The sequence below is a fragment of the Oncorhynchus mykiss genome, chromosome 22 (assembly GCF_013265735.2).
Source record: "Oncorhynchus mykiss isolate Arlee chromosome 22, USDA_OmykA_1.1, whole genome shotgun sequence".
Lineage (NCBI taxonomy): Eukaryota > Metazoa > Chordata > Actinopteri > Salmoniformes > Salmonidae > Oncorhynchus > Oncorhynchus mykiss.
In genome coordinates this window covers 32,286,658-32,313,234 of record NC_048586.1, presented here as the reverse complement: position 1 = coordinate 32,313,234, position 26,577 = coordinate 32,286,658, and the positions used below count along the sequence as shown (strand labels likewise).

At 43.5% G+C, this 26,577-nt stretch overlaps 1 protein-coding gene across 3 annotated transcripts in view; it reads right to left on the bottom strand.

Annotated features, from left to right (window-relative positions):
- Positions 1-879: 879 nt before the first annotated feature.
- znf385b (zinc finger protein 385B) overlaps positions 880-26,577 on the bottom strand; it is a 157,061-nt gene continuing 131,363 nt past the window's right edge. For all 3 annotated transcript variants that reach the window (XM_021579542.2, XM_021579544.2, XM_021579543.2), the window contains 5 exons: positions 10,072-10,270; positions 6,417-6,794; positions 5,879-6,063; positions 5,309-5,410; positions 880-5,052 (listed from right to left, as the gene is read on the bottom strand). In XM_021579542.2, the coding sequence (XP_021435217.2) occupies positions 4,819-5,052; positions 5,309-5,410; positions 5,879-6,063; positions 6,417-6,794; positions 10,072-10,270 (1,098 nt within the window). In that variant the 3' untranslated portion in view covers positions 880-4,818. The remainder of the gene's footprint in view (positions 5,053-5,308; positions 5,411-5,878; positions 6,064-6,416; positions 6,795-10,071; positions 10,271-26,577) is intronic.

Genomic DNA, 26,577 nt, shown 5'->3' with positions numbered 1-26,577 from the left:
GGCCTCCAGTGCGCCTCCAGGGTCAAGTACGCCCTGTTCCTGCTCCCCGCACTCGCCCTGAGGTGCGTGTCACCAGCCCGGTACCACCAGTGCCGGCACCACGCACAAGGCTTCCAGTGCGCTTTCAGAGTCCAGTACGCCCTGTTCCTGCTCCTCGCACTCGCCCTGAGGTGCGTGTCCCCAGCCCGGTACCACCAGTACCGGCACCACGCACCAGGCTTACCCAGTCCAGAGCGTCCGGCGACAGTACCCAGTCCAGAGCGTCCGGCGACAGTTCACAGACCGGAACCTCCTACGACGGGCCACAGTCCGGAACCTCCTACGACGGGCCACAGTCCGGGGCATCCTACGACGGGCTACAGTCTGGGGTCTCCAACGACGGTCCCCAGCCGGGGTCTCCAGCGACGGTCCCCAGCCCGGGGTATTCAGCGACAGTCCCCAGCCCAAATCGAACAAATGGGTTGCGTCCATAGATACAGAGCAAAAAGACTTGAAATAGTATGAATAAATTCATAAAAATAACGTTTTTTTTTTAAATATGTAAATGATCATGTCAATATGTTGGTAACCTGTTGTATAAAAGTGATAATGCACGCGAAGCTGGTGTTTGGAGGATATATTGGCACGGTTTTCTAACACCACACCCCTGTCATCAGGTGCATTGGACTCACCTGGACTCAATCTGGACTCAATCACCTCTGTCATTACCTCCCCTATTACCCCGCTCTGTTCCCTGTTTCAGCATTGATTGTCATATGTCCATATGTATACTCGCGTGCTGACGCTATTCCTGTGTTGTTCCATGTCTGTTCCGATTAAATGTTTAACTCCCCATACCAGCTTCTCTACGCCAGCGTCGGTCCTTAAAAATACAAGTGATACGTTTAGGTATTTAATAAAAACAAATAAAATGTTTAACAAACAAACAAACAAATAATAAAACAATTCCATATCTCAAATACAACTGAATGTATGCATCAATAAACATAATGTGAAAATAAATACTGTACATGTCACACAGAGTATATGATGATATGATGATCTTATATCTCTTTCAATGAACATCCCTTTTATTGACAATCTATACATCAGGTCTCCTTTATAAACTATATTCAATTAATTATTTCAATAATTACAATTATTTTTCAGTTATGGAAAATAAAATTGTAATATGGGAGCAAATCATCCAAATATATACATTTATTTGAAGAGGTACATTTCAAGTTCAATGTATCTTGTATTTTCTGTCATGTTGGGGTGGATTGCTTTTATTCAACTTAAAAAATACAAATACCTTGTCTGTTTGTCCCCCTCCGTAACATACTGTACAACTAGTATTGCAACTTGGAAAGGGTGATACAAACAGGGTTCGTGTCAATTCCATTTATATTCAGTCAATGAATGAAAACTGAAATAAACTGAAGTTTACAGATGTAGGATTTTAATATGATCACCCTGTTGTTGCAGGAAATCTTTTAAACTAAAGCCTTCAAGGGTTAGTTATTTCCACTTAAAAATGTCAGACTTTATTTGGCCTAACACATTTTTTATCAACTCCGGCTAAAATGTCCATTAATTATAATCCACAATATAAATGACATGTCCGGTTGCTGACGGATTATTTTCCTGTTTTGAGAAACTGGTCAAACATCTGTACTTCCTGAATTCACTCATTACAAGTGATGAAAACTAATAGATTCTACTATTTCTCTAAGAAATGAATGACTGATGATTACATAATTTACAGCAGGAACAATGTACTTTAAGGGTCAAGTCCTGACTTGAGATCTGCACACTTAAAGTACACTGAGAATCTCACTGCCGATAGACTGCCAATAGGTACTTATGACAGTGGGAGGCCGTTCCTTGTCTTGCTAGAACAAAAGAAGTTCCTGCTGCGTGCCGATCCAGTAGTGACAAACTTACCATTTCTACATGTAGAATCGCGATGCTCATCAGTGCCAACAAATGTACTTTGAGCCAATCAGAGAGCACAAACCCCCATTTGGGAAAATCAACAGGAGTGACAACAAGTGACAACATTTTCTCCGTATATCCACAGATGAGCCAGTCACACTTCATGTACAATGTAGGCTATGGAATGGTAGCTAGCTAAGTGTACAGACACAATGCATACAACACTAAATAATTCCTCGAAGCTAGCTAACCACTTTATCTAGTATTGACATTTGTCATGTATATTCCCTCTCTGGCCTCTAGGTCACCAGACTGCTGAGTATTACGCACACCTGTCACCATAGTCACGCGCACCAGCGCTTATTGACACTCACCTGGACTCCATCACCTCCTTGAATACCTGCCCTATTTATGTCACTCCCTTTGGTTCCTTCCCCAGGCATTATTGTTTCTGTTTCATGTCGGTGCACTGTTAGTGTTTCTTGTTTTGTTCATATTTGTTTATTTATTAAATATATTCACTGCCTGAACTTGCTTCCCGACTCTCAGCGTACATCGTTACGACATTATAATTAAATCACAATGAATTAGCTAGTTTCCATGAAACAGCTGCCTGTGTTAGCTGCGGAGTTAGTGCGGTGCCCTTAGCTAGTGTGCTAGCTATGCTAACGTTAGCTAGCTAGCTAAACTTTTGGCTATGGGCTGGCACTGGCTGTATGTAGGGTGTCCACCCACATTGGGCAAATTGCACTTTGGTGATGACGTTTCACTTCCTTATGTTATAAAATGCATTTTATCAAGACAAATATGATTCTTCATGTTCTGAATCATTCAGTAGGGTATTTTTCAAGCATACTGTATCATTAACATTGTATCCATAAAGTCAGATTTCTTAACCCAATACATCTGTTAATGAGCACTGAGCTCTGCTGAAACTTTTGAGAATTTAACGTGTATTTGTGGTTGTCTTCCAAGTGCTGAATTAAATGTAAAAGGCTTTGAAAATAAAGAGCTTGCAGTACACGCAGTGCTCTGTTGACATGTCACAGAGATACGCTTGTTAATGTGAGAAGTCTTTGAAAAGAATAGGAACTTAGCATTTATATGAACAGTGTTTACTAAAATATGAACATACTACTTGTCATGTTTCAAAATGTATATTTATCTGACATAATACAACCTGACATATTGTATTATGTCATCTGGATTTTAAAAGAAAGATGACGAGTTTATTGGTAAGCCTGTTATGTAGCCTCAATTCTCGCACAGCATCCAGCCTAGATGATGCAATGCTATTTTCCAGATTTTTTACCTATTTTTTTCTCTGACCTCCATTGATTTAGTCAGCCTAATTTTATCCATCCTACAAGGATAAAATCTCCAATAAGCTTTGAACAGATTATGATAGAGACATGAGGTTTAGACCATTTTTGTTGTTGTTGGGGTTTGGTCAAAAGATGCGTTTTGATTGGACACCCTACAGTATGTGATTATGGTGAGTAAATGAAATGGTTTCTTCGTCATCTTGCTAGGTAGTTATCTAGCTGTGGCCATCTGGCTAGTATCAACAAGGGCTTTCTACAATATAGCAACATTAGCACTGCAGCTAACATTGGAATCTAGACCATAAGGAACGCACACGGACATGTATTGCCAAACAATGCTACTGCCACCTTCTGGTTTGGAGTATTTTAACAAGGCTGAGTGGCTGACGACTTCAAGGTCTTTGCTGTGTTAACACTAAAGATATTCACTGCCGACACTCTGTTCCGAGGTGCTAAGTACTGTCGGCAGGCAAACGTTTGACAATCCTACCGGTGTGTTTGAGCTTTAACTAACATTTTCTTTAACAGACTTGAAGTCTCCCATTGACCTGAATCCATCTCAAGTTAACATTTGGCTCTTACTGAAAAACCAAGAGAATGGTTTCTCTCTCTAAAGTGGAGGAACTGAGAACACTGTTACTAAACAATTACTATGAATATCTACTGTAAGTTGAAGCCAGACTATTTGACGATCATAACAGAGATTCAGCTTTTTGCCTTCCACAATCCAGGACAGAACAGTGGCCAAAACTGCATTACTGTATTAACGTACAGTCCATGACTCATGACATCAAGCAACAACTGTAAAAGTGCAATGATACCGTTTTTCACACTACTGGTCTAGACCAAGCAGAGCCACGCTGAACTGCTCTGACCTGGTTGCACATCCACCGTAGTTGCTTAAACCATACTGGAAAGGACAATGTGAGAAGAAAATATCAAAGCCAGCCCAGTGCTGTTCAGGTTGGCCCTATAGTGTGAATAGGGTATGACTGTGCTTCTGTCTGGGGGCTGTTATGATGAACACTGTCATACGCATGTAGCTAGAGCTGTCCATTATTTTAATCAAATAGGAAGACTATGGTAATTCAAGTCATTCAGGAAGCTGTTTGATGCTCTTTATTATTCCAATACTTAGACCCTCAGTGGTCTTAGCGAGCCCACTATACCTCTGTTCTTTATGCTTCAGGGCAACGCACGCAGACAGGCAAGTTCAATCAAATAAATACACTGTTGTTCGTTCAAGCTTCGCAGTGTAGTAGTCCTCTCAGTTCAGTGCACCGGGGAGGTACTGTCTGTAGTAGGATGTCATCCACTCACTGTTCCACGTGGTCAGAGGAGATCTGTTTGTCTACTCATGTCATTTTCCCCTTTGTGTTACTGTACCCCTGGCTCCCTGGCTCATACCGATACACAGGGTTGTGTCCATTAGGGCACACCGTAGGGAAAATAGGAGACAAAAACAAGCATTAATTAGTGGACGAGCTCAGATAGTACCACCCTGATTCACTCAGTTTCTGCCATTTTCTTTCATTCTCTGCCTACTGAACACGACCCTGGTGTCACGATCCAGGAATCAGTATGGGGCGAAGAGTATAGAGCCGGTGGTGGGCCGGATGGGCCCTGGAGCAGCCCGGAGGAAGGAGCCCATGGAGCCCATAGAGCCTGGGAGGCCAGCAGTCTGAAAGATAGAGGAGTTGGGCCGCGGGTGCAGGGTGATGGAGGGGACAGTGGTGGGGCAGAAGGGGTTGGAGAGGAAAGCAGCAGGGGAGATAGGCTTCACCAGGTCCTTCTGAAGAGCCAGCTTTGCCTGAAGGAGAGAAGAGGATAGGATAGGATGGGAGAGGAGAGGAGTTAAATGAGAAAGCAAATCTATTGATAATGCAATTAGCTACAAAAACAAGCCATCATTTTCAATGAGCATAAAGGCCCCTCTTTTAGCCTGATGCATCAATATTCCTAAATGCTTTTTTAAGAAACTGCCAATAAATGTATTAACAATTCATCCCTGAAGTCGAATCAACTTTTCTTGAGGGGCTTTGATTAGGAACATAGAAGATACATACGGCTAGGACTGTGGAGCTGCGTTGTTGTTTGTTGTAAGGGCTGTATTTGGGTTTCATCGGTTTCCCAGCCACTCTGTCCTTGTGCCTTCTGCTGGAGATGTGCTGACAAAATACAACAAAAAAGGTCAGTGACGTAACTGTGTGTGAATCCTTATGGGCCCTGATCAAAGGTGGTGCACTATAAAGGGTATAGGGTGCCATATGGGACACGTATTTTGGTGAGCCAATTATAAAAAGCCTGTAAGGTCCCTTCAAGCTGTAACAAGACAACAAGCACTGCATACTTGAGTTCCCAAAGTGAAATCAATTTGACAGGTAAAAAAATGTATTTAGAGGTGAATTCAAGGATTTGAAATAAGTCATTTCCCAGAATGTGTTTTCCCCAGTTCCCCCTCTGACCATACTGTATTGTGATTGACCTAATATCGGCACCAGAAAATCTCACAAATCTTGCATTCGCGCTTGCTGCTGATCAGCTAAGATTTATTTATTCATTTGTGCACAAGAAAATTAAAGAGAGGTAAAAACCCAAGGGTCTTGAAAGGCCTGTGACAAGACACTATGGTGTACCTGTTTGAGCTGTATTTCTGAGTTGACGTGGACGTCACAGATCTCACAATAGAATGTCTTGTTCTGCAGTCCGGAGCCTTTCAGCACGGTGGTGGCCTGGACTTTGAGCTTTGAGCCCGGTCTGGGATAGGCCTTAATTGGGCCTGCGCCGTTCCTCGCCTCAAGCATAGTTTTGTGTTTCGAACCTTCAGGGGAGAGAAGAAAGGGCAAAAACAGAATAAAATATATTGCACATGGAAAATACCATAAAAAAAACATAAAAAGAACATTATTTAATTTGTTTGGTTTAAAAGTAGAACAGCTTTTGTTTTCCCATCCAAAATGTTCATTGGTCAGCTTGAGATCCAACAGTGTTTCTCTGACCTGGGTATTATAACTACATAACAGCCATACGTGTCAATGTTAGCTAACAAACATCTGACATATTGAGCCCGTATGCAAGCCCCCCTCCCCCCACCCAACACACACACTCCTCGGGAGGAGTAACACTAACGTTAACACGGCGGTCGAGCAAACAGAAACAGATGCTGGAACACACCTGTGTTGTGGGCCTCCAGCTGTGATAGAGAGTTGACGGCCACTTTGCAAAGCGAACAGTACAGGAGCTTTTTGGCTTTTTCCTCCTCCTCCGACTCTGGCGTGGGCTGAGTTGCTGTAGCAGCGGCAGTGGTGGGGGCCGTGAGCACAGGCTTGGTGCTGATGCTGCCACTGCTCTTCATAACAGGCCCCTGTAGTTGTACTTGTGTAGCTGATGGGGGGCTGGCAGGCGTGGGATCACATAGGACGGGATTACAGGGACTGGGGACGGCCATGGCTGTTAAAGCTGCCAGGGAGGAGGAGGTGGAGATGACGGGGACGAAAGAATTTGGAGAAGCCAAGGTTTTATCTGCCGTGCTAGGAGGCACTGCGATTTGTTCTGAGATCAAGAAAGAAAGAGGGAGGGAGAGAGGGAGGGGGAAAAAGAGAGAGACACAACATCTGACAGTTAGTCTCGGAGCATTAACAATATTACAACTTTTGGTGACACATTCCCTTATATTTTTATTTTGGTGTGTTGCGTAAGAGTTTGATCCCTGGGGGATCAGTTGAGTAGCAGTAGCAGGATCGAGCTATTGGCCAGTGGTGTTTTCTGTATCTTTATCTCTCTGTGTGTGTGTGTGTGTGTGTGTGTGTGTGTGTGTGTGTGTGTGTGCGTGCGTGCGTGCATGCGTGCATATGTGTGTGCTTCAATGTGGCCCTCTGTCAATGTTACAGAGCCTAGTTGTCAAACTATTGACCCCTCTATTGTGACACTGAGACGCCTTGTCCCTCCACCCACTCAGAACCATGTACTGTACCAGAACACTATGGAGGACATTGCCACAAGGTAAGGCGCAGTGGCAATCCCACAGTCCCACACCATCCCTCCACCCCACTCCTCTTTTCCTTCCACCCCTTCCCACACACCACACCACACCACACCCACCCTCCAAACCCATGCTCCAACGCCCTGCATTAGGAACGCACTGTAGCTTCTTCCATGAATGTCATTTTGCATTTGTGATCCTCTCAGGAAGTTGTGTAGTATTCTCTTCAGAGAATAGTGCTCTCTTTACACCAATTACACCAGCTGGCACTATGACATCTACAAGCTACACACCACTATACTGGTCTATTGTCACGACTTCTGCCGAAGTCGTTGCCTCTCCTTGTTCGGGCGGAGCTCGGCGTTCGACGTCACCGGTCTTCTAGCCATCATTGATCCATTTTTCATTTTCCATTGGTTTTGTCTTGTCTTCCCACACACCTGTTTTCAATCCCATTCATTACCTGTTGTGTATTTAACCCTCTGTTTCCCCTCATGTCTTTGTCAGAGATTGTTTTGTTGTCAGTGTTGTTTATTTGTTGTATTGGTGCATGACGGGTCCTCGTACCCATGTTTTTTCATGTCTATACTATTTAGTGTTATGGAGCATGTTCTGTGGACAGTTATTAAAAGACTCCATTTACACTCCATTTTGACTCTCCTGCGCCTGACTTCCCTGCCACCTATACACACAGCGTTGACATCTATATTTGGTCTAAACTAGCATTTGAAAGTCTTCATTAAACCTTGCTTCAACTCTGATTTTCACAAAAACTATTCTATGTACTCTTTGAAGACAGTTTGTAAAGTTAACATAACATTTCCTAAGATAAAGTTATTAAATACATTTGGGTGGCAATAAGTATCTACACCAACCGGGTCAATAGAGCAGTAGCTAGCAAGGATTAATTATATTAGCATCCCAAAGCAACACATTCATTCATTAAACACAAAAATTGGTAAGAAAAGGAATACATAAAAGTATACCAGTTACATTTAAGGACCAAAAATTTGACAGCTGCGCCATACAAGTTGCAAAATAGTTGGGAAGAGATTTTCGATGTGCTGATTCCATGGCACATGGTTTATGATCGCTGCAGCTGTACATAGTCCATCTGTAAATAGCCCACCCAATCTACCTCATCCCCATACTGTTTTTATTTACTTTTCTGCTCTTTTGCACACCAGTATCTCTACTTGCACATCATCATCTGCTCATTTATCACTCCAGTGTTAATCTGCTAAATTGTAATTCTTCACTACTATGGTCTATTTATTGCCTACCTCCTCATGCCTTTTGCACACACTGTATATAGACTTAATTTTTTTCTACTGTGTCATTGACTTGTTTATTGTGCTATTGGCTTGTTTATTGTTTACTCCATGTTGTTCCATGTGTAACTCTGTGTTGTTGTCTGTGTCACACTGCTTTGCTTTATCTTGGCCAGGTTGCAGTTGTAAATGAGTTGTAAATGAGAACTTGTTCTCAACTAGCCTACCTGGTTAAATAAAGGTGAAATAAAAAAAATAGAAAATGAACTGATACACAAAACAACACATGATTCAAACCTTCATTTTTCAATTTAAATTATTATACAACATTCTTGCAATCAATAGTATGTTATGTATATGGGGGACACAACCATCCCAGCTCTGCTGATTTTGCTGGGAAGAGACAGAATCATTAGATCACTTGTTTTGGTCCTGCCTATAGTATGTAGCTTGTTTCTGGTCACAGGTTCAGGAATGTCTGAAAAATTACATCCAGCTAGGCAGTCTGTGACTCCGACTAACAGTCATTGGATGTGACTCTGTGAAAAGACACAGGCTGTGTCCCACATGGCACCCTATTCCCTATAAAAAATACATAGAGCTCTTGTCATAAGTAGTGCACTAAACGGGGAATAGGGTGCCATTTGGGACACAGTCACAGAATACTAAGGAGTAGTATCACTGGCTCTGGATCATTACAGAACTTGAACCTAATCTCTTAAGAGGGCTGAGCAGTGACTTTCTGTCTGTGGTCCAAATGGTACCCTATCCCACTACTTTTGAACAGGGTCATATGGGCCCTGCTCAATAGTAGTGCACTATATAGGGAATAGGGTTCAATTTGGGATGCAGATTCTGAAACCCTCTTACCTGCAGTTTGGACCCCAGGAAGAGTAGATGCTGCCTTGGCAACATCTAATGGGGATTCTAATAAAATACTAAATAGCTCCTAATGGGCTCTCCCCTGATGTGAGGCCAGACAGTGTGACTTAAAAAAATATCAAGATCCAACAGAAATTAGTGCAAATGTACATTTTACAACATATTGGTTTAGATTTGAAGCTTTCTTTTCTGCCTTGGTTGGTAACACATGCATGTGGTCTATTCCGGCAGTATTCATCTATACATGATAGATATTAGGTATTATCGTCTTTCCCCTATAGGCCACTCCCACAAAGAAACTTAGAATTATTAAATGAAAAAAAAAATGGATGTGGTTTAACTACTTTATCCCAGTGAGCAAAACTGGTTGAAATGCATGGCAATGAGCATGGCACTTGTTACACTAATGCCTGTTAATGAGTCATTCAATTGGTTAAGGCATTTGTCAGAGTTAATTTAATGAGAAAAACACTTATTCCAAAGAGACATACAGTACACGCATGCACAAGCGTGCATGCACATCCACACACACGTGCATGCACACACACATACGCGCGCGCACGCACACGCACGCACGCACACACACACACACACACACACACACCGCACAAAGCATGCAATGACACAAGATAACACTCAAGGCTAGAGCATGGAGAGGAATGGATGACACACAAGAGCTAAAGTTTCCACATACCTGGTTGGTCAGAGTTGCTGCCCGTGACATTGCTGGTCAAGGTGGTGGAGGTTGTGGTGGTGATTGTCTTTGCACTGTCCAGGGGAGGAGGAAGTGGAGGAGGAGGAAGGGAACTCTTAGGCGGTTTATTCTTGGTGTTCTCCTGTGCTTTGAGCTTCTTGGCATGTTTACTGCCTTTGTAGTGCGCCTCGGCTTGGCTCTGCAGAGGGAGAACAAATGAACCATGCAATCAGGCTCGTTTCTCACACAACAGGTCTCAGTCATGGACTGCAATCACATCGCATCACATAGGACAAAAACACACACACACACACACACACACACACACACACACACACACACACACACACACACACACTTCAATCACAGCTTTCAATAGATAGGCCCAATCAGAGGGAAAATTAGAGAGATGTTTGATTGGATCAGGTTGTTAGGGCGGATCAGGATGTTAGGTTTTTCATATGGCCAATGGGAAGAAGTAGGGTGTGTGTGTGTGTGTGTGTGTGTGTGTGTGTGTGTGTGTGTGTGTGTGTGTGTGAGAGAGAGAGAGAGAAAAAGAGAGAAAAATAGAGAAAAAGAGAGAGAAAAAAAGAGAGCGAAAGAGAGCTTTAGACAAAATAATTCATGATAAGAAAAATGAACAAGAAATGGATTCTAGTGAGTGAGCAAAGAGCATTTTGGAGACTGATAGTTTTAAATTGGTTTGATTGTACACTCTACTCCATATGCTGGATATATGGGGAAAATGACTACAACACACTCAGCGAATCTTTATGTTGATTTAGGAGTTGAGTGGAATATCACCTCACCTCAAGGTGGTCTGGTGCATTGAGTTAATAGCTATATTTTACCAATCTTGTTTTTCACATCCTGTCCTTGCACATACAATCATTAGAAGTAATTCATATTGAACCATGGTCCTCTTCTCTGAGGTGGAACATTCCTGTCTTTTTTACTTTTAAAGGTTTGTGGTCCTCTTCATCACACACATAAACCATGCTGCTATGGAAAGGTGTATTAATTGAGGAGCAAACTGAAGTGAAGATATCCCCGTGGCTATAACATTTACAGAAAACATCTAGGTATCCATGGAAACTCAGAACCTCCAATCCTGGAGTGAGAATTCTTCAGAAAAAGTCACTGATCTGAGGACACATGAGTCACTAGTGACATGAGATTATATCTGTGACTCAAGGGTTGCATCCCAATTGCCACCCTATTCCTTATATAGTGCATTACTTTTGAATAGAGCACTATGTGCCCTGGTTAAACAATTGTGCCCTTAATAGGAAATAGGATGCTATTTGGAATACAGACAAGATGACTCACCCATATTGCCATGAGACAACCAGTCAGATGAAACACCAGAGAAAATGGAAAATCAAGAATGTTTTCTCTGTCGTAGATTAAATGAGACACTGGGTTTTTCTCAATATGTATACTACCGTGCTCCACACTCATTCTTCGGGTGCATTCTCTGAGGATGTTCTCTAGAGTACGTTCTTGTGAGGACGAGAGTGTGGAGAACGGATAAAACATTACAATTGAGAAGCACTCGCACTTTCCCTACGGTATAACCTCACGCTGCACCTCCCCATTCACTGAACCTCCTTCCCGCCAAGACAATGGCAATAGAAACAAAAGAAAATATACACAAAGAAAAAGTTTAATTTCATAATTATCTGCTAGTTACAGTTGAAGTCGGAAGTTTACATAGGCTTAGGTTGGAGTCATTAAAACTTGTTTTTCAACCACTCCACAAATGTATTGTTAACAAACTATAGTTTTGGCAAGTCGGTTAGGATATCTACTTTGTGTATCACACAAGTAATTTTTCCAACAATTGTTTACAGACAGATTATTTCACTTATAATTCACTGTATCACAATTCTAATGGGTCAGAATTTTACATACACTAAATTGACTGTGCCTTTAAACAGCTTGGAAAATTACAGAAAATTATGTTATGGCTTTAGAAGCTTCTGATAGACTAATTGACATTGTTTGAGTCAATTGGAGGTGTACCTGTGGATGTATTTCAAGGCCTACCTTCAAACTCAGTGCCTCTGCTTAACATCATGGGAAAATTAAAATAAATCCAAACGCCTGAAGGTACCACATTCATCTGTACAAAAAATAGTCGCAAGTATAAACACCAAGGGACCACGCAGCCATCATACCGCTCAGGAAGGAGATGTGTTCTGTCTCCTAGAGATGAACGTACGTTGGTGCGAAAAGTGCAAATCAAACCCAGAACAACAGCAAAGGACCTTGTGAAGATGCTGGAGGAAACAGGTACAAAGTATCTAAATCCACAGTAAAACGAGTCCTATATCGACATAACCTGAAAGGCCGCTCAGCAAGGAAGAAGCCACTGCTCCAAAACTGCAATAAAAAAGCCAGACTACGGTTTGAAACTGCACATGGTGACAAAGATTGTACTTTTTGGAGAAATGTCATCTGGTCTGATGAAACAAAAATAGAACTGTTTGGACATGATGACCATCGTTATGTTTGGAGGAAAAAGGGGAATCTTGCAAGCCAAAGAACACCATCCCAACCGTGAAGCACGGTGGTGGCAGCATCATGCTGTGGGTGTGCTTTGCTGCAGGAAGGACTGGTGCAGTTTACAATATAGATGGCATCATGAGGACGGAAAATGTTGTGGATTTATTGAAGCAACATCTCGACATCAGTCAGGAAGTTAAAGCTTGGTCGCAAATGGGTCTTCCAAATGGACAATGACCCCAAGCATACTTCCAAAGTTGTGGCAAAATGGCTTAAGAACAACAAAGTCAAGGTATAGGAGTGGCCATCACAAAGCCCTGACCTCAATCCCATAGAAGATTTGTGGGCAGAACTGAAAAAGCGTGTGCGAGCAAGGAGGCCTACAAACCTGACTCAGTTACACCAGCTCTGTCAGGAGGAATGGGCCAATATTCACCCAACGTATTGTGGGAAGCTTGTGGAAGGCTACCTGAAACGTTTGACCCAAGTTAAACAATTTAAAGGCAATGCTACCAAATACTAATTGAGTGTATGTAAACTTCTGACCCACTGGGAATCTGATGAAAGAAATAAAAGCTGAAATAAATCATTCTCTCTACTGTTATTCTGACATTTCACATTCTTAAAATAAAGTGGTGATCCTAATTGACCTAAGACAGGGAATTTTTACTCGGATTAAATATCAGGAATTGTGAAAAACTGAGTTTACATGTATTTTGCTAAGGGGTAAGTAAACTTCCGACTTCAACTGTATATGTGAATCGTAATAATCTACCTAGCCAGCTAGTTTAACAGACAAAAATGAGCTAGCTAGCTAACAATTCTTCACGGCTATCTGACAAGCTAACAGTAGTAGGTAGCCAGTTAGCCATATTGACATACTTGCAATCCACGCACACTACAGTGGGTATTGTGGGCGGGTAAATATGCATTTTCTGTACTTGACACACATGTGCTTTGCTTTTCAACTAGCTAAAAGCTAGTTGGAGTCTGTGTGTACTTCCGTTTGTACTACCGCATGGTAAAGCAACACACAAGTTGAAAATTATTTTTATTTTACATTTATTTAACTAGTCAAGTCAGTTAAGAACAAATTCTTATTTTCAATGATGGGATGCAGTGCTTTAGACCGCTGCGCCACTCGGGAGCCCCAATATTGAACGCATGCGGTACACAAAACGCTCCACAGCCTGACTTCCGCTGGAATGCAAAGAGTTTGATGCATCTGGTGGACATGAGGCATCATACTCTGACTCTCGTGTGCTCCAATTTGCATGCTCAGAGCACGGTAGTACACATTTTGAGGAACACCCACTGTGTGTACACACTGCTCGAATGGAAAATGTGTCTAAAGATAATTAAGATCTTAAATTGCCTAGAGATTTGCTTTCCTGATAGAAGAGAGAACACTGAAGAAAAAGGCCAAGTAAACCTTTATGTTACTTACAGTAGGTGTAGTTGTCAATTAATTAATTCCTGATTAGAGTGAGGACACACTAGAAAAAGTATTATTACATACAGTAATAGTGTAGACGCCTTTCTGTTTCTACAGTATCAGCCAGTGTCAGAGGAAGGCCCTACAAATTGTCAAAGACTCCAGCCACCCTAGTCATAGACTGTTCTCTCTGCTACCGCACGGCAAGCGGTACCGGAGCGCCAAGTCGAGGTCCAAAAAGCTTCTTAACAGCTTCTACCCCCAAGCCATAAGACTCCTGAACAGCTAATCAAAGGGCTACCCAGACCCTCTTTTACGCTGCTGATACTCTCTGTTTATTATCTATGCATAGTCACTTTACCTACATGTACATATAACCTCAATTACCTCAATTGCCCCCTCACATTGACTCTGTACGGTACTCCCTGTATATAGCCTCGCTTGTTATTTTACTGTTGCTGTTTAATTATTTGTTACTTTTATTTTCTATTGATCTATTTTATACACTTATTATTTTTTTCTTAACTTCTTAATGCATTGTTGGTTAACGGCTTGTAAGTAAGCATTTCACTGCAGGGTTGTATTCGGCGCATGTGACAAACACAATTGTATTGTATTTGATTTGATTAGTTGTTTTCGTTGTCAATTCTATTTCTGTATTACTCCATATCTGAGGTCAAATACACTATATATACAAAAGTAAGTGGATTTAGCTATTTCAGCTACACCTGTTGCTGACAGGTGTATACAATCGAGAAAACAGCCATGCAATCTCCGTAGACAAACATTGGGAGTAGAATGGCCTTACTGAAGAGCTCAGTGACTTTCAATGTGGCACCATCACAGGATGCACCCCATTATTTTTATTTCTACTTTGCACATTCTTCCATTGCAAAACTACCATTCCAGTGTTTTACTTGCTATATTGTATTTACCTTGCCACCAAGGCCTTTTTTTGCCTTTACCTCCCTTCTCACCTCATTTGCTCACATTGTATATAGACTTGTTTATACTTTATTATTGACTGTATGTTTGTTTTACTCCATGTGTAACTCTGTGTTGTTGTATCTGTCGAACTGCTTTGCTTTATCTTGGCCAGGTCGCAATTGTAAATGAGAACTTGTTCTCAACTTGCCTACCTGGTTAAATAAAGGTAAAATAAAAAAAAAATAAAATGCCACCTTTCCAACAATTTAGTTAGTAAAATGTCTGCCCTGCTACAGCTGCCTGGTCAACTGTATGTGCTGTTATTGTGAAGTGTTAACGTTTAGCAGCAACAATGGCTCATCCGCAAAGTGGTAGACCACACAAGCTCAAAGAACGGGACCGCCGAGTGCTGAAGCGCGTAGCACGTAAAAATCATCTGTCCTCGGTTGCAACACTCATTACCGACTTCCAAACTGCCTCTGGACGCAACGTCAGCACAATAACTGTTCGTTGGGAGCTTCATGAAATGGGTTTCCATGGCCGAGCAGTCACACACGTCATTGGACTCTGGAGCACTGGAAATGCGTTCCCTAGAGTGATGAATCACGCTTCACCATGTGGCAGTCCGACGGATGAATCTGGGTTTGAGAACACAACCTGCCCCAATGGAGAGTACCAACTGTAAAGTTTGATGGAGGAGGAATAATGGTATAGGTGTCACACCCTGATCTGTTTTACCTGTCTTTGTGCTTGTCTCCACCCCCCTCCAGGTATTGCCCATCTTCCCCATTATCCCCTGTGTATTTATACCTGTGTTCTCTGTTTGTCTGCTGCCAGTTCATTTTGTTAATATTAACCTACCAGCGTTTGTTTCCCTGCTCCTGGCTGTTTCTTGCTCCTGTTTTCTAGTCCTTCCCGGTTTTGACCGTTCTGCCTACCCTGAGCCTGCCTGACATTTTGTACTTTACCCCACCGTAATGGATTATTGAACCCTGCCTTCTCTGACCCTGAGACTGCCTGCCATTCTGGACCCTTTACACCACATATGTCAGAGTCAAGGCCCGCGGGCCACATCCGGCCCGCAAGAAGGTTTTTTACGGCCCCTGGGATGATCTTGATTTATTATTAGAACCGGCCCGCAGCAAGCCGGCAGCCCGCAGATCTTTTACACGCACCAATACTACATTTCCCACAATGCAAAGGTGACGCACCGAGCAGTAGGCTGCTTCATTTCAATATTTATTGGCACAGCAGTCGTCAGCATCACAGTAAAATTAACTTTCAGATACCCATCAAAAATGGCAAAACGGAAGGTGGATACTGAGAACCGGGGGTTTCAAACAAGGTGGGAGTCGGAGTATATGTTCACGAAGGTAGCTGGAAAACCTGTGTGTCTTCTGTGTGGAGAAAGTGTGGCGGTACTGAAAGAGTATAATCTGAGACGACATTATGAAACGAAACACGCGGACAAAAACAAGAATATGGACATGGAACAAAGGCTACAAAAGGCAGAGGAATTAAAACGAGGCCTCAAATCTCGACAGGCTCTGTTCAAAAAAGCCAAATCACAAGGCCAGGCTGCTGTCAAGGCCAGTTTTATTTTGGCAGAAGAGATCGCTAAATCAGCCCGGCCATTTACGGAGGGGGATTTCATCAAAAACTGCATGATTAAAGTTTGTGACGAAGTTTGCCCAGAAAAAAGGCAACTCTTTTTAAATGTGAGTCTGAGCAGAAACACCATTGCCGAGAGAGTAGACCAGTTGTCCATCAATCTAAAAGAGCAGCTTGTGAAAAAGGGAAAAGATTTTATTGCATATTCCTTGGCTGTGGATGAGAGCACCGACATTTCTGACATTGCCCAGTTGTCAATTTTCATCCGCGGAGTGGACTCCAACCTAAGCGTGACAGAGGAGTTTTTGGCTTTACGTCCTATGCATGGCACAACTACGGGGCATGATTTGTATGAAGAGGTGTCAAGATGTGTAAATGAGATGGAGCTGCCTTGGGAAAAACTCGTGGGTTTGACAACCGACGGAGCACCTGCGATGTGTGGACACAGGAGCGGACTGGTGGCGAAGATACGGGAAAAGATGCAAGAGGAAAACGCGACAGGTGAGCTGACAGCTTATCATTGTATCATACACCAGGAAGCGTTGTGCGGTAAAGCCTTGAAAATGGAGCATGTAATGAGCATCATCACGCGCACAGTTAACTTTATCAGAGCCAAAGGTTTGAATCACCGCCAGTTCAAGGCATTTCTGACGGAGTTAGAAACGGAGCATGGTGATTTGCCTTATCACACAGAGGTGCGATGGCTAAGCCAGGGAAAGGTGCTTCAAAGATGTTTCGAGCTTCGTGAGGAGATTTGTCTGTTCTTGGACAGCAAAGGGAAAGACACAACACAACTCCGAGACGAAATGTTTCTGTGTGAAATGGCTTTTCTGTGTGACATTACGAGTCATCTGAATGCAATAAACTTGCAGCTGCAGGGTCGGGATCGTGTCATCTCTGATATGTACAGTACAGTGAAGGCATTTAAAACCAAACTGACTCTGTGGGAGACGCAGATGCGGAAAGAAAATTTGAGCCACTTTCCCAGCTGCCAGACCATGAAAGAGAAGCTCTCTACCAGTGCGTTCCCGAGCACACAGTTGGCTGATAAAATAGGTATGCTTGCCGCTGACTTTCGACGCCGATTTGCTGACTTTGAAGCACAAAAAAGCAGGTTGGAACTGCTCGGTAACCCATTTGCTGTTGACGTGGAAAGCTCACCACCAAACCTCCAAATGGAGTTGATTGACCTCCAATGCAATGATGCACTGAGGGCAAAATATGCGGCAGTGGGTGCTGCGGAGTTCGCCCGTTTCCTCCCCGGCACAATGCCCCAGCTGCGCATCCAGGCTGCTCAAACGTTGTCTATGTTTGGCAGCACATACCTGTGTGAACAACTGTTTTCTTTGATGAACCTGAACAAAACATCACACAGAAGTCGACTTACTGCTGAACACCTCCACTCAATTCTGAGGATTTCTTCAGCTCAGAGCCTTACCCCGAACATTGATGAACTTGTGGAAAAGATGGGACACCACCAAGTATCACCCTCAACCTCAAACAAGTGAACATTACTGTGCAATCACATATTTAGAGTTTTTACTCAGTTCAAGTTTAAAAGTTAAAATTTAATATTTGTTTTCACTGCATGTTACTTCTCCTTAAACAAAGTGTTGTTTTTGATTAATAGATTTTTGCACTTTATTTTTTTGTATTTCAATCCAATTATATTTTAAAAATATTTCAGTTGAGTGGATGATAGAAAATTGCTATTATTGTTTTTTCTTTGAAGTAAATTTAGCCCACTTTTGCTAAAATAGAAAATATAGTCTACTGATGGTGCCTTGAATACCGGTTTCTTTCATTTAATGTTCATGTTATGGGGATATTTATATAAAGGAAATTTGTCTTTTGTGTCTGTTGAAAATTAAAGATTACTGACAGAGCCATAAGAAAATATTGCTTTATTTATCTGATCATATTGTAATATATTTGTTAGGTTTTCAGTAGGTTCAATTAGGTTCACTAGACTATATGCGTCATTTAAAAATTTTTCAATGAACATTCGAACAGTCCGGCCCTCGTCTTGTAGCTGATTTTTTTATTTGGCCCTCCGTCCATTTGACTTTGACACCCCTGCTTTACACCCTCTCTGGATTAATGACCACTGCCTGCCTTAACCTGTCGTTTGCGTGCCCCTGTTTTGGAATTCAACTTTGTTTCTTCGAAACACTGTCTGCATCTGGGTCTTACCTTAAACCGTGATAGTACGAACTGACCATGACTGACCCAGCAGACTCGGACCAGATCCGCAAAGCCCTTGCTTCCCAAGAAGCCATCATTGGAAGGCACGAGGAGTTGCGTCACGACCAAGCATTGAACACATTGCTGGAGCAATTCCGTGGGTTGTCTACTAGGCAGCAGCGAGATGATCCAGTTCCTGCTCATTAAGTCTCCTCAGGTTCCCGTGGTATTGGAATTCTCCAGGCTCCAGCGACACAATCCCTCATTGACTGGTCTGCCAGTGACATCATGGGCTGGAGCCCGTTCTGCCACGCCCACTGCCTGAAGTCAGCGCAGGCTGTTCCGGGACTCTGAGGTTTCCCCGGACCTCTCCGCCATTCCCTTGGAGTACCAGGACCTCCGGGAGGTGTTCAGTAAGGCCCGGGCCACTTTGCTGTCGCCGCACTGACCTTGTGACTGCGGGATTGGTATTCTTCTAGGCACCACTCCACCCTGGGGACGACTGTACTCTCTGTTGGGTCCGGAGACCAAGGCTATGGAGACCTACATTGTGGACTCCCTTGCTCCTGGGTTCATCCGTCTTTCTGCCTCCCCCGCCGCGCAGGGTTCTTCTTTGTGGAGAAGAAGGACAAAACCCTGCACCCTTGCATTGACTACCGAGGTCTCAACGACATCACAGAGAAAAAACACTACCCTCTACCTAACCTCCTCGGCCTTCGAGCCACTCCAGGGGGCCACCGTGTTCTCCAAGCTGGACCTACGGAATGCCTACCACCTGGTGCGGATACGGGAGGGGGGCGAGTGGAAGACTGCCTTCAACATGGCCAGCGGCCACCACAAGTATCTTGTCATGCCCTTTGGCCTTACCCTGCTATGTTCCAGGCTCTGGTTAATGATGTTATCCGCTACATGTTGAACCGGTTCGTTTTCGTCTAACTCAATGACATCCTTGTCTTCTGGGATAAATCATCGCTGCAGGGAGCGTACAGATGGATCCAATCCAGGGAAGGTGAGTGCAGTGTTGGATTGCCCACTGCCTCAACGCTACAGAGAGGAACTACGGTTTGGGGAATCGTGAGCTGCTCATGGTGAAGATGGCGTTGGAGGAGTGGAGGCACTAGCTGGAGGAGGCGGAACATGCATTCATCATGTGGACCGACCACAAGAACCTGGAATATCTCCGCACTGCCAAGTGCCTCAATTCCAGGCAGGGCCCTACTGTTCACCCGGTTCAACTTCTCCCTCTCTCCTACCGGCTGGGATCCATGTTCATGCCTAACGCTGTCCACTCCGTGGTCCTGGAGTGGGTCCCACTCCCACTCCGTGGTCCCACTCCTCCAGGCTTGCCTGCCACCCGGGCTAACGGCGGACCCTGGCTTTTGTGCGACAACGCTTTTGGTGGCCTACCATGGTTCCTGACGTCTCCGCCTTTGTCACCGCTTGCATGGTCTCCGCCTCAATTCATGGGTATTAATATCGATTTGGTCCCCCCTGTGCTGCTATAACAGCCTCCACTCTTCTGGGAAAGCTTTCCACTAGATGTTGGAACATTGCTGTGGGGACTTGCTGCCATTTAGTCACAAGAGCATTAGTGAGGTCGGGCACTGATGTTAAGTGATTAAGCATGGCTTGCAGTCGGCGTTCCAATTCATCCCAAAGGTGTTTGATGGGGTTGAGGTCAGGGCTCTGTGCAGGCTAGTCAAGTTCTTCCACACCGACCTTGACAAACCATTTCTGTATGGACCTTGCTTTGTGCACAGGGGCATTGTCATGCTGAAACAGGAAGGGCCTTCCCCAACTGTTGCCACAAAGTTGGAAGCACAGAACAGTCACTGTTCCCTTCACTGAAACTAAGGGGCCTAGCCCATGACAAACAGCCCCAGACCATTATTCCTCCTCCACCAAACGTTACAGTTGGTAATATGCATTGGGGCGGCATATAGCGTTCTCCTGGCATCCGCCAAACCCAGATTCATCCATCGGACTGCCAGATGGTGAGATGTGATTCATTACTCCAGAGAACGCATTTCCACCGCTCCAGAGTCCAATGGCGGAAAGATTTACACCACTAGCTGACGCTTGGCATTGCACATGGTGATCTTAGGGTTGTGTGTGACTAATCGGCCATGGAAACCCACAGTGGTCCCGTTCTGTGAGCTTTCACAATAACAGCACTTACAGTTGACCGGGCAGGTTCTAACAGGTTCTAACAGGTTCAGAAATTTGACTAACTGACTTGTTGGAAAGGTGGCATCCTATGACGGTGCCACGTTGAAAGTCACTGAGCTCTTCAGTAAGGCCATTCTACTGGCAATGTTTGTCTATGGAGATTGCATGGCTGTGTGCTCGATTTTATACGCCTGTCAGCAACAGGTGTGGCTGAAGTCTTCCTACTTTTGTATATACAGTATTATGAATAAAAACATGTCTAGTTAGATTTCTTGCTTTGAAGTAGCCTACCTTATACATTTGATCCCTGATTCATTGATTGAGGGAATAATTTTATAAAGACAAGTATTTGGTTGTAATGTTGCAATGTTTTTTACCATCCTCCAGGATAGCTACTGCATGGGTTTGCAGGCTTTTGTTCAAGCCCTGGTCTAACCACATCGTAGCCTAAACATCAGCTGCTCAACAGGACCTTGTTAAGCAGACTTGGGTGTTTCAGGGCTGGATTAAAGGCCTGCACATCCAGGAGCTCTCCAGATGGGGGGTTGACCACAGAACAGTTCTACTTTGTGGGGGGTTAAGTGCTTTGGTCAAGGGCACAACGGCAAGAGATGGTAGGTACATGGGATCAGACACAGCAACCTTCCAGTGTCAATAATGCTTAGTTTTTCATGTAGGCTATAATAATAGTCATTCAAATTTAGTTAAAAGTCATGGAGAAGTCATGGAAAATGTGTATAAACCCTTAACAGTGAATAATCAGATGTGTCTATAGCATAATGTCATTTGTGAATATCTGTGAGCATAGTCTAATGGACCGACTTGGAAAAAGACAGCTCCTGCACTTCTTTCATCCCAAGTTAAGCACTGTGTACAATAGAAACACATTGGCACACTGTTACAAGCTGTCTTTAGGCCATACTGAGTAGTGTTTGCATTTGTTCTCCATTACAGACACCGTAGGTATGCATTATGTCAGCACTCTGTGGACTAGCAGAGAGAATTTATAGAGACTTTTAAAGCTGGAGGGCCAAGTGCCAGTCTTGTGAATGGAGTTGGACAAATGCTCTTGAAATACACTCTCTGTATCCCTCTCTCTTCCTTTCTCTGTTTCTCCCTCTCTGCCTCTCTCTCGCTCTCTGTCTCTCTCTCTCTCTCTCTCTCTCTCTATATATCTTTCAGGAGCAAGTATTCTTGTGACACTCTCCTGTGATGCAGTGCGTACAGTACGTGCATGCGTGTGCATGCACATATGTAGCTGAATCACTGAGATTAATCAGACAATTATGCTCTATACATGGTCTGTGTTTTCATGCAAGATGTCACAACTAGTTCCTTAGTCTCTAAGTTCACCACAGTCACAGTCTCAGCGCATGCAACCTCACCCTGATGCCCTGGCTCCTTCCCAAAAGCTTTCATTGTAGATACTGTAAAATTAGACCTTGCAGACGCCATTCTCATGGTGGAAATCTCACGGAATCTAAACACGCATTGGTTACCCAAGAACTGTTACTAGTTGACTAATTAAATATATAATCAAACTAAATAGACTAGATAAAAGTTAATTTAAAAAAGAATGTGCCATGATTTCTATGTTTATAGGAAATACTATTGCAGTGTGTTATGGTATTATAGCTGTTTTCCTTTCCACTTGAGAAGGCCGGCAGATGTGTTTTGTGTGGTGTTGTGGCCTCGTTAACTGGAACCTTTAATAGCAGCTAATCTGGAAATAGCATTATCATGAGAGCTCAAGTGAATATTCATTACACATGACAAATAAACTTGAAACTTGGATACTGGTTGAATAAATAAAACTGCCACGATTTCTACAAATTCTCTTTGTGGTGATATATTTTTGGTGTGTTTGTTTTATTCCCACTCCTGTTGAGGCTAATTGAGGGGCAGATGTGTTGTGGCCTAGTTAACATGGAGAGTTTTGTTTTAAAGACAGGGTTAATCTGGAATGGCCTGACCTTTAGGTCTTCTTCTAATCTACTATGTTTCTCCAGAAAACAAAGATCATCCTATTAAGTGTTAAGAAAACGCCACTATATTAATCATAGCTGATTAAAACCCTATGGAAAAACCTCATTCATTTTTTACATGTGATCATGTGAATTGTTCCCCAAAAATTTTTTATGTGATCACTTAATCTTATGTGAAGTTACATGGAACTACACATGTGATAGCATGGAACTACACATGTGATAGCATGGAACTACACGTGAAGTGTTTGAAAACATGTTTCACATGATTTTGCATGTGAAATTTCACTTGAAATCATGTGATTGGGGGTAGAAGCTGTTTAGAAGCTTCCTGTACCGCTTGTCATGCGGTAGCAGAGAGAACAGTCTATGACTAGGGTGGCTGGAGTCTTTGACAATTTTTAGCGGCTTCCTCTGACACTGCCTGGTATAGAGGTCCTGGATGACAGGAAGCTTTGCCCCAGTGATGTACTGGGCCGTACGCACTACCCTCTGTAGTGCCTTGCGGTCAGAGGCCGAGCAGTTGCCATACCAGTCAGGATGCTCTCAATGGTGCAGCTGTAGAACCTTTTGAGGATCTGAGGATCCATGCCAAATCTTTTCAGTCTCCTGAGGGGGAATAGGTTTTATCATGCCCTCTTTACAACTGTATTGGTGTGCTTGGACCATGTTGTTTGTTGGTGATGTGGACGCCAAGGATCTTGAAGCTCTCAACCTGCTCCACGCAGCCCCGTCGATGAGAATGGGGGCGTGCTCGGTCCTCTTTTTCCTGTAGCCCACAATCATCTCCTTAGTCTTGATCACGTTGAGGGAGAGGTTGTTTTCCTGGAACCACACTACCAGGTCTCTGACTTCCTCCCTATAGGCTGTGTCGTCGTTGTCGGTGATCAGGCCTACCACTGTTGTGTCGTCTGCAAACTTAATGATGGTGTTGGAGTCGATGGTGTTGGTGCCTGGCTGTGCAGTCATGAGTGAACAGAGAGTACAGGAGGGGACTGAGCACGCACCTCTGAGGATCAGTGTAGCGGATGTGTTGTTACCTACCCTTACCACCTGGGGGCGGCCCGTCAGGAAGTCCAGGATCCAGTTGCAGAGGGAGGTGTTTAGTCACAGGGTCCTTAGCTTATTGATGAGCTTTGAGGGCACTATGGTGTTGAACGCTGAGCTGTAGTCAATGAATAGCATTCTCACATAGGTGTTCCTTTTGTCCAGGTGGGAAAGGGCATTGTTGAGTGCAATAGAGATTGCATCATCTGTGGATCTGTTAGGGTGGTATACCACTTGGAGTGGATCTAGGGTTTCTATGATAATGGGGTTGAATTGAGCCATGACCAGCCTTTCAAAGCACTTCATGATGTGAGTGCTACTGGTCAGTAGTCATTTAGGCAGGTTACCTTAGTGTCCTTGGGCACAGGGACTATGGTGGTCTGCTTTAAACATGTTGATATTACAGACTCTGACAGGGAGAGGTTGAAAATGCCAGGGAAGACACTTGCCAGTTGGTCAGCACATGCTCGCAGAAACACGTCCTGGTAATCCGTCTGGCCCTGCGGCCTTGTGAATGTTGACCTGTTTAAAGGTCTTACTCACATCGGCTGTGGAGAGCGTGATCACACAGTTTTCCAGTATAGCTGGTGTTCTCATGCATGTTTCAGTGTTATTTGCCTCGAAGCAAGCATATTTATTTATTTTATTTATCCGTTATTTTACCAGGTAAGTTGACTGAGAACACGTTCTCATTTGCAGCAACGACCTGGGGAATAGTTACAGGGGAGAGGAGGGGGATGAATGAGCCAATTGTAAACTGGGGATTATTAGAAGTAGAAGCATAGAAGCATAGAAGTAGTTTAGCTCGTCTGGTAGGCTCGTGTCACTGGGCAGCTTTCGGCTGTGCTTCCCATTGTAGTCTGTAATGGTTTGCAAGCCCTGCCACATCCGACGAGCGTCAGAGCCGGTATAGTACAATTCGATCTTAGTCCTGTATTGATGCTTTGCCTGTTTGATGGTTCGTCGGAGAGCATATTGGGATTTCTTATAAGCTTCCGGGTTAGAGTCCCGCTCCTTGAAAGCGGCAGCTCTAGTCTTTAGCTCAGTGAGGATGTTGCCTGTAATCAATGGCTTCTGGTTGGGGTATGTATGTAGGGTCACTGTGGGGACGACATCATCAATGCACTTATTGATGAAGCCAATGACTGATGTGGTGTACTCCTCAATGCCATCGGAGGAATCCCGGAACATATTCCAGTCTGTGCTAGGAAAACAGTCCTGTAGCTTAGCATCTGCTTCCTCTGACCACTTTTTTTTTAGATCGAGTCACTGGTGCATCCTGTTTAAATTTTTGCTTGTAAGCAGGATTCAGGAGGATAGAATTATGGTCAGATTTGCCAAATGGAGGGCGAGGGAGAGCTTTGTATGCGTCACTGTGTGTGGAGTAAAGGTGATCCAGAGTTTTTTTCCCTCTGGTTGTACATTTAACATGGTGATAGAAATTTGGTAAGACCGATTTAAGTTTCCCTGCATTAAAGTCCCCGGCCACTAGGAGCGCCGCTTTTGGGTGAGCATTTTCCTGTTTGCTTATGGTGGAATACAGCTCATTGAGTGCGGTCTTAGTGCCAGCCTCAGTCTGTGGTGGTATGTAGACAGCTACAAAAAAATCTGATTAAAACTCTCTTGGTAGATAGTGTGGTCTACAGCTTATCATGAGATACTCTACCTCAGGCGAGCAAAACCTTGAGACTTCCTTAAATATCGTGCAACAGCTATTATTTACAAAAATACATAGTCCACCGCCCCTTGTCTTACCAGATGCCACTGTTCTATCCTGCCGATACAGCGTATAACCAGCCAGCTGTATGTTGATAATGTCGTCGTTCAACCACGACTCCGTGAAGCATAAGATATTACAGTTTTGAATATTCCTTTGGTATTTTAATCTTCCTCGTAGATCATCGATTTTTATTTTCCAACGATCGCAAGTTTGCTAGCAGAATGGAGGGCAGTGGGGGTTAATTCAGTTGCCTACGAATTCTCAGAAGGCAGCCCGCCCTCCGGACCCTTTTTCTCCACCTTCTCTTCATGCACATGACAGGGATCTGGGCCTGTTCCTGGCAAAAGCAGTATGTCATTCATATCGGGCTCATCGGGCTGTTAAAGGAAAAAAAGGATTCTGCCAGTCCGTGGTGAGTAATCACAGTTCTGATGTCCAGAAATTATTTTTTTATTTTTTATTTTTTAGACGATAACAGCAACTTTATGGACAAAATAAATAAGAAATAAATACGTTACGAACAACGCAAAGAAAAAAAAAGAGAAAAAGCTATTGGATAGGAACACGTGATAAAAAACATATAATCAATTTTAAATTCAGGCTGTAACAACAAAAGTAGGAAAAAGTCAAGGGGTGTGAATACTTTCTGAAGGCCCTGTATCTAATAATCTTTATCCCAGAAAAACATCTCCTTCTTCTCCAAAAAAGACCATGACTTGAGCACAACTACTTTAAGGGGTGTAGTAGAGCTCCAATTTAATGAAGCCATTGAGGACCGGCCACCTTTCAGTCTTATCTACACTTCTCATACTACAACATCATTAAGCTTTAATGAGGAAAGCAGGTTGTGTTTGTGTTTGTTTCATATCTGCCATCTCAGGTATGGTTCACATGGAGTTTCCTCTAAACTAGGGAACTTA